General features: G+C 42.0%; 1 protein-coding gene across 1 annotated transcript in view; it reads right to left on the bottom strand.

Moving 5' to 3' along the window:
* poc1bl (POC1 centriolar protein homolog B (Chlamydomonas), like) overlaps positions 1-7,593 on the bottom strand; it is a 16,588-nt gene extending 8,995 nt beyond the window's left edge. The window contains exons 1-3 of the mRNA XM_020606834.1: positions 7,517-7,593; positions 3,292-3,735; positions 1-110 (exon numbers count right to left, since the gene is read on the bottom strand). The exon at positions 1-110 is cut by the window's left edge and continues 54 nt beyond it. Of these exons, the coding sequence (XP_020462490.1) occupies positions 1-110; positions 3,292-3,677 (496 nt within the window). The 5' untranslated portion in view covers positions 3,678-3,735; positions 7,517-7,593. The remainder of the gene's footprint in view (positions 111-3,291; positions 3,736-7,516) is intronic.
* Between the last annotated feature and the right edge of the window lie 1,360 nt (positions 7,594-8,953).

Below are 8,953 nucleotides of genomic sequence, written 5' to 3'. Positions count from 1 at the left end.
CCAGGACACTGTGAATAGTCCTCAGCAGGGTGGACCAGGCCTCGTTGTAGAAAGCTATGATCACAGAGGTGGTGGGTAGACGCCGGTAGTCAAACTTTTTATATCGGCACCTGAAGTATGTTTATATGTGGGAGGAGGAAGAGACACATATGACATAAGCCACAGTACACACATACAGTAAATATTGAAAACACAAAGCTCTTCAAATGAACTCAAGCAACATACACATGCACTGGTTACCTGTTTATTGTAGGGTTCATTACATAATTTTACTTTTTGTTTTTAAATCCCTTCAATGCTCTGCACCACCTTATTTATCCAAATCGCTTCACTGGCACACACCCACACGTTCTCTGAGGTCAGCCAATCAGCTTCTTTTGAGCGTGCCAAGAACAAAGCGTAAGCTTAGAGGCGACCGGGCCTTTGTAGTCGCTGGTCCCAAACTTTAGAATGATTTACCACTGCCTATCAAACAAGCTTCTTCTTTTTCTGTTTTTAAGTCTCTTTTAAAAACTCATTTATTCTCGTTGGTGTTTTGATATTTTATACTGGTGTTGATTTTTATTGATTCATGTTTTTATATTTTGGTGTCGCTCTTATTTGTGCTTGTGGGTTGTGTCTTTAATTTATTGTAATATACAGCACTTTGGTCCAACTTGGTTGTTTTAGTGCTTTATAAAGTTGGTATGGTATGGTATGGTATACATATACACACACACACACACACATACACACACACACACACACACACACACACACACACAAACACACACACACCTGCATACAGTCAAAGCGGCTTCATTCCAGCAGGAGGAGTTATCTGGTCTTAATCCAGGTGGCAGTCATTAAGACACTACAGAGCCTAAAAAAATATAGATGGGGGTGGGAAGGGTATCACACCAATGAGCAACATACCACAGCAGTGCTCTGGGAGAGGAGACCACAGAAACCTGAGCAAACAGAGAGAAAAAGAGCAGAACAGAGAGAGGGGACAGGGGCAATGTGAGATTTATTTTTGTGAATCAGCAGTGTACAACGCTGTCACAGTGAATCCAGGCCGAGGGACCAGTTGTGTCCCTAAAGGCTAATGCACTGTTTTATGCGGGCTGGGATTAGAGCAAGAATGATATATCTTCGTATTAATCCTGACCAAATAAATTGACCCTTTTCCTTCTCTTCAAACGCTACAGTGCTTCCACAGGTACATGGCAGAGATAGCAGTCCAGCATTAATCTGCCAAAACACTTGCTCCCAGGAGAAAACTGTGCAATTATGGAGTAGGTGCAGTGTTGCAACAAGCGCAAACACACACCTTGAGATAATTATCTTATGCAGGCATAACACATTTGCTTCCATTGTTACTAGGCCAAGCAGAAACACTAGCACACCTGACAACAGGAGGAGACATTCACCATCCATTCAACAACATCTGTGAAGAGTGCGATGAACAAATCTCTCTTAATGACCCATAACGATTGACTGCTAGTTCAATGCTGGATGACCGTCATTCAGACCACAGCTGGCTTAGTAGAGCTACAGCATAAAATTGTCAACACATTATCCCCAAAAAAGCCTTTAAACCTCTGAATAAGATCTGTTCGGGCAAACAGCAATGCACATGCGCTCTGCAGCACCAGAACTGCACCCTTTACTGTGTCTCTATATATCAAGTTCACAACCCATCTAGCCAGCACCAAAAGCAGGCGGGGGGCGGGGGCAGAGACTTGTCAAATATGTCATTGTCTGCACAAAGACCCATCATACTCTCATGAACTGACAGTCTGTACAGTAGAGTGAGCCTACCTCCACAGAATGCCTCCACTGAATGTGATTATGTTGGAGCGTGATAATGTTATCTCTTGTTTGAACATTTCAAGGACAGGGTTTGACTTTAGCCCAGTAAAGATATTAAAGTACTTCACCAGCCTAAATCTGGATATGTAGGTGCCTTGCTGGTATTTCATTCCAGTTTCACCTGGGTGACTGATGCAATTCATTTTTTTGTGTCTGTAGTTTAAAGTCTAGGACACTTGGGTATGACAAATTTATAATCGGGTGTAATCACAAATGCACAACTAAAGGGAATCTGTGCTTCACTGGTACACTCCAGGACAAATAAAACAAACACATGGTCTTTACACAATCAAACGACAGTTCTCACAAGACTAATGGGCACCGCATTTCAATTTCATTAAGATGACATCGAGTGAAAGATGGAGCAAAAAGCAGAAGGGAAAAGTAGAAATAAAAGACATTCTCTGTGTAAAGGAAGTACATCCCTGCCAAAACGTCTGAGGGTGCACTATCCATATTTGGATTGCTACTCTGCGCTCTCAGATTTTTCCACTGGGTTTTATGTGAAAGTTTGTTGGCGTCAAAAGTTCCAAAAGTACACAAGACAACTTTCGAGCGCTATTTGGCTTGCAAATCAGACTTTGAGAGTGTGCAGGCTAAGATTTATAGGAGCAGAATCACATTTGAGAGTGAGAGAGGATCCCTGCTGCTCACTCAGATCATCTGTTACGCTTACAGTTCTGTCCTCCTTCACTTTTAGAAATCCGTGCCTCCACGCTCTCAAACTCTATTTGGCAAACTGAATAGTGCCCGAAACTTGTTTTCCACACTTTCAAAACTTTGGCGCCAACAGACTTTCATAGAAAATCCAGAGCGCAGACCCAGAAACAAGCACACACACTGTTGCGCTTTCAGATCTGTTTCTGCACTTACAAACCTCTGCCTGAGTTGCAAACTGATTGCCTCTCAAAATGCAGTCTGTGCAGCCTCAAACATTTTGCCGGGGATTCGTTTCCATATACATGTTTCATCACAGAGGCTGAGCTGAGAACTGCAGACAACAACCCTTGATAGAACAAATCCATTCAGCCATTGTTGCTTACACATGCTTCAATAAGCAACACAATGCATCATGAGAGCTTTCATCTATGTGTCTAAGTGTCAGTGGAAAACTCTTTCCAGTCAACTTAATCTCTAGTGAGTAATTTAGCCCTGTAGCTGTCAGCTCCATGCAGCATTTAAAGCCAGAGATTTCAGCATGTTTTTATTTGATCATTATGGGTTACTGAGTGTAGCCTGACGGGGTAAACGTAAAAGGTCTGAATACTTTCTGAAGCCACTGTTCATATATGTTTTTGGCCATGACCTCAAGGAAAATAGCAGGCAATAAAAACAATGAATGATTTGCTATAAAATTATTTTAGCCACCAGCTTGTTAGAGCCTGTTAAGTGACTAATGGGTCATTCCTGTTTGGGATGTCTCTTTGCTCGACTCACTCATTCATCCTGTGGTCCTCGATGTGCCGATGGAAGGAAATCTTGTCACTGACATAGGTATTGATGGCGTAGCGCTCCACAGTCTCCCCCTCCTGTTTCTTTTCATCAGGGCTGAGGGTGAGGCGTACGGCCCGACCCCACTCCCCCAGCGCATTGACATCTGGTGGTGGCTTCATGTAGAGGGGCCTCGCCAGCAACCCATCAATCCCACTCTCCTCTAGAGAGAGATCTCTCTGCAGAAGATCATGGTCCTCGTCTTTCTCCTCTACAGAGGAAGATGAAGGGAAAAAGGAGCCTGCCAAAAGAAGGTAGCCCAGCCACAGCAGCCAGAGCAGGCAGCCAGCTTTGGCTAGCACGCCCAGTTTTCGAGAGCAACGCCCCCTCATGATGGAAATCCCTAGGGTGAGTGGCTGAGCTTCGGAGTGCCCAACAGGACACAAGGCTCTGGAGAACAGAAAGAGACACCGAGCTGTGACTATTATCATTATTATATCACAACAACAGAGAGGAGAACACAAGTGTGAGCACTGAATGAAAAAAAAACAACAACATGGCACCAAGTAACGAGTGAGGAGAGATTTAATCAAGCAATTAACCCGTTCACAATTAAATAAAGTTACTAACCGAAACATTAACACAGAAAAAAGGCAGTGTTTGCGTCTAAACTCACAAGTGCCTTGAGGATGCTTCTCCAACAGAGCGGACCAGCAGTAATCAACACCAACATCATGAGTATAATCAAATGCTCAAGGCTGCATTAGGATGCTTATTAAATACAAATTGCAAAGATGGAAGAGGATAAATTAATGCTTACACTTCAGTAATGCACTGAATAAACTGAGTCTATGAGGCACTCCAGTGATAGATCTGGTAACTTCATTATGATGTTACAGCTAGTCACACATACCACAGTGAGTCTTAAATAAGGAGGAGGTTTGTGTTCAGCTCATTTACACTCATTCACCTCAGCACCATTACTAAAACCCTTGGAGGTCGTTAAGTCCTGTGTGTAAAATGGTGTTTCTCCTTAAAAACAATAGCTTTAGCTACAGCTTAACTATCTTCAGGAAGAATATGACTTGATAAATCACATCTTCAGTTAAAGGATAAGGCTGGTCAGTTTCTATATTAACAGTATTTTAAATATTCCCCAAACAGAGACTAAAACCTCTACTCATGATTAATGTCTATCAATATTTAAGAACTGGATTAGCTTATTTGTCTGTGCCATAGATCTCCACTGTCAAAAACACAGCAATGATACACACCACTGCACTGGCTGACATGTTTCCTCATTACAAAAACGGCCCCCAGCTGCTCTAAACATAGGTGACTTTTTACAGCATCTTAAGTAAGCAAGGGTTAAGGGTTCATGCACGCGATCTCTGGATATTCTTAACAAATATTAGGTCTTATGTTTTGTAATAAAGAAGTAGGTCACCCAGTGCAATGGTTGTTTCCCTGATGCATTCAATACGTTTTGCTCAAGAATAGCGCAGACAAACAAGTGAATTGTTAGAATTGGATTTCAGGAGTTGCAGTTGTTTTATTTACTGTTTGTATTATTTTGCTTTATAAGAATAAAGTTTAGTATGACTGTTTTATTAGCAGCACCATGTATCAGTATTAACCTGGCTCTTATATATGCATAATAGTTATAATTTTCAGCTGTAGTTCAATTTGTAGTGTTTCTTATTTTCTTGGATGATTGTGCAAGAGCAGATTGACAGAATTAGGGAAGTAAGTGGCACAGCTAACTGCATGTCCATTTTCAGTTGGAAAGAAACGCCTGAAAATAGAAGATAACAACACACACACACACACACCTACTGCCTATATGAACATTCTAGAATATTGATGTGTAACGTACCACCCATGTACAGGGCAGTCCCAGCCCGAGAAGATAAATGTAAACGTTTTGTGATAATCGAGGCTCTTGGAGACTTGTCATCTCTCAGAGCCCAGCGCTGTAATAACTCTGCATCTAACCAGAAGAAAATAAATCTACTTCCTGTATCCTGAGTGTTACTTCTTGGGGCCTTCAGACAAAAGAACCAGTTATAATTAAAAGAATCCAGGACTGAGACATTAAGAATGAGTAGATGCAAATCATTGTTGGTTTTAGTGACTGTATGGGGAGTGGTGAAAATGCTATTAATACAGTTAATGATGGACTTGCCCTTTAAACTGTTGCACAGTGTAATTTAGCTTTTTGTTGAAGTAGTCGTAACCTGTTACACAGCATGCTAAGCTCTTGCACCATACTACAACTTCAAAGCATACAAACCAGAGTGACAATACACATTCAAGCCTTCTGTTAAGATTTATAGTAAGGTCCACACATTTTTAAATGTTTCTCATTTGAAGATTTCCATCCTCTTCCACTGAGCCAAACCCTGGGTGGACTATTTACACAAGAACAGGTCCCCTTTTTGATTATTTTAAAAATAGGATTAGTCTGGGTTTGTAGATACATGTAGGCAGCAATTTAGACATTCATGTCTGACAGATCAGTTTAGCATGCCAGGATTTAATAAAGGGCTGTGTTAAAAACAGACCACTTAGCTGTGTTGACGCCGAACTGAATGGAATCACCAAACTGTGTTGGGTATTAGAACACGCTGCCATTTAGAGCAGTGCCAGCCAGTGCCAGACATGCTGATAGCCACACACACAGACACACACACACAAGCAGTCCTTCACCTTCCAAAACACCAGACCACAATGATGACTGCTGTACTAATTCTGCAAAAGGTTAATTCTGGGAGCTAACTTTGTGTAGCTTCTGAGCAAATGCTTTCAGATGAAAGAGAAGATGTTTGAGAGTCTATAAAGGTACAAAATCAGAATTGAATTCAATTTCCACTGTGAGTCCTTAAAGGCAGCAGCACAGCCCTTTTCACTCTAATCTGGGCCTTGGCCAGAGGACCAGGGAGTCCTGAGGTTACAAAATGGAGACGCCTGCAGACAAAACCCCCTTTTACTGGCTATCCATCACACCTTCCACTCTCTGAATCTGATAGTCTTTAATGGGGAGCTGTCTGGATCAAGCGGGAAGGGACAGAGGGCTAAGATGCAGCTTAAATCCTGCCCCACTTTTTGGCTAAGAGGGGATGACACACACACACACACACACACACACACACACACACACACACACACAAAACATGGAAAGGATAAGACTTATATTTGCTTCCTAAGCCGCAATCTGTGGTGTGTGTGTGTGTGTGTGTTTCACTCTGGCACGTGAACAACACTCTAAAGTGAGACAGAGAGTGACGAAAAAGATGGAGAGATTCTCAGATGTCAGCAAAGGACCCACTGTGCTCCATGGTTAGCCTGGCATGAAGTTTGTACTACATAAAATGCATGGCTGGTCAGCAGACCAGGACACACGGCATTAATGCAGCAGTGAAACAGGTTGTACCAACAGCAGCTCTCCCACTAGCTGGCTGGGCCTTGTGTGTATAAGACCTGTAAGACAGGATCACTCCCTGCTCTCCAGGCTGTGGTGAGTGATGACAGTGTTCATTCAAAAGGTGGCTAGAGAAATCCTTTTTTAAATCACACTGTCTGTGACCGCAGACAGCATAAACACACTTAAACTCCGCTATAAAAACAGCCTTGACTTCTCCTCTCCCGCTGAAAATCCTCCACTTCAAAGCAAAAGTAAAACCAATGTCCTGAGCCCACGTCTGTCTGTCTGTCTGTCTGTCTGTCTGTCTCTCGCCTATCTATAGATCTTGAGGAAGGTATCTTTTTTGTTTAGTTTGGTCCATTTGGAAAGAGAGGACACAAATTCTGAAGTGTGTGAGTGGAAAGACGAGACTGAACAGACAAACTGAGAGTCTGTCCGTAGTGCCGCAGTCAAACCCAGTCAAACTAGATCAATGTTAGACTCATAGTGTGTCGCATTAAACAGATTAAAGCAGCAGTAATGCAGAGTAACAATAACACATCTCAGCTCCCCAAAGGATTGTACGACAAGGGGCTATTAGTCGATAAATAATGGCCCTCTCTTAATATCTGTTAGCTTCGTTGTCCACCCACCGCGATGAAGTGTGACACTTCTCTGCCAAACCAAGCAAGGAAGTCGGAACAGCAAAGTTGAAGTTACAAGCGAACTACGCTCCGAACAACCATCCAGCACTGCCCCACAGTTACAAAACCACATTTCTCTAAAAAAAATGTCAAAAGCAGCTTCTTTGCGTGAAAAAGAATTTACCGTCACAGCGAGTTACATCTCTCGGAGTTTGTTCGAGGTTGCCAAAACCGTCGTCCGCTAGCCTGACTGCGGTCTTCGTTGTGCTTCGGTGTACCTTCTGCCTTGCGGCCCCGTCAGCAAACCCGCTCTGCCACTTTTTGTCTGTGACCTGTCAAGGCAGCGACAAAAACTATAAAGGTTCCGTTCTGGCCTTTCAGATTAAAAGCTTGACAACTTAATGATTGAGACTACAAATAGCCCGACAACAGCAAAGGCCTGGTTCTTATCCAGAAGGTGGTTAGGACAATGGTAAAATTAAAACTAAAAAGTGATTCCTTTCCTTTAATGGCCCTGCATTATCTGTAGTTAGCTACACAGAAAATTGCAAAAATGTAATTTAACTACTTCAGTTACTACACAACTGTGAATGTGGTTGAACTACTAGCAAGCTAAGGTAATGTAGTTAAACTACTAGTTTAATGTAGTTCACTACTCCCCGACACTGGAAGGCAGTCATGAAAGCTGTACAGATTGGACCTTGGAATTTTAAGAACTTTTTAAAGTCGTAACCAAACATAGCAATATTTTCTATTTCATGGCATGAAGGATATGTTAGACCTGCAATATAACATATCTTGCAAGCTGCAGCACTTTTTTTCACCTGTAATATCAAGATATCAGAGTTGACTTGGACTTGTTCTACTCATTCACAGGGCAAATATGTAAAGCAATTCAGTGTTGCAGCAGGAAAATTCAAAGTAATGTGGCCAAGATCCTCTCTGTGGTCGAAGTTAACACCACACTTAGCATGCAGCTAAGCAAATTAATTTAGTGGAGTAAAATGTACAATATGTGCCTCGGAAATATAGTGAAGTCAAAGTATGAAGTAGCAGAAAAAAATATTCAAGTACAGATACCTGAAATTGTACTTAAGTACAGTACTTGAGTAAATATACTTAGTTACTGTCCACATCTGGTCAGTGGTCAGATTGTTGACAGGTGGTGAAGTGAGCCCCTGAAGTCAACCTGCTCTGGAGCCCTCACTTTATGGTACAAACCCCAGGTGAAATACTGTAGCTTACTTAGGAAAAGGCCTATACAATAACCAATAATAAATATTTAGGCTACATTTATTACTTTGGGTTATAAAGATCCCTCGATATCTGACCTAACCTAGTGAAATACGTTTGACATGTAGCATTCCGTGTACAACAGTTTATTACTTCCTCCCATTAAATTGCCCACGCCAGAAGCCTAATACAACCTTATTTCCGGTGATGTTAGCGAGCCTCTCCAGTAGCTTGACGCATTTATGTCTGCGGCGTTTTGCAAGTATGACAGGTTAATTGATCTTGTAATGGTTTTTAATGGTTTGCCTAGCGACTCTTCTGTCATTGCAAGCTCTACATAATAACGGTGAACATCACCTTCAAAGTGTAGATCATGGAAACTCCCTAC

The sequence above is a fragment of the Monopterus albus genome, unplaced genomic scaffold (assembly GCF_001952655.1).
Source record: "Monopterus albus unplaced genomic scaffold, M_albus_1.0 scaffold82.1, whole genome shotgun sequence".
Lineage (NCBI taxonomy): Eukaryota > Metazoa > Chordata > Actinopteri > Synbranchiformes > Synbranchidae > Monopterus > Monopterus albus.
This window is presented reverse-complemented; position numbering and strand designations above follow the sequence as displayed.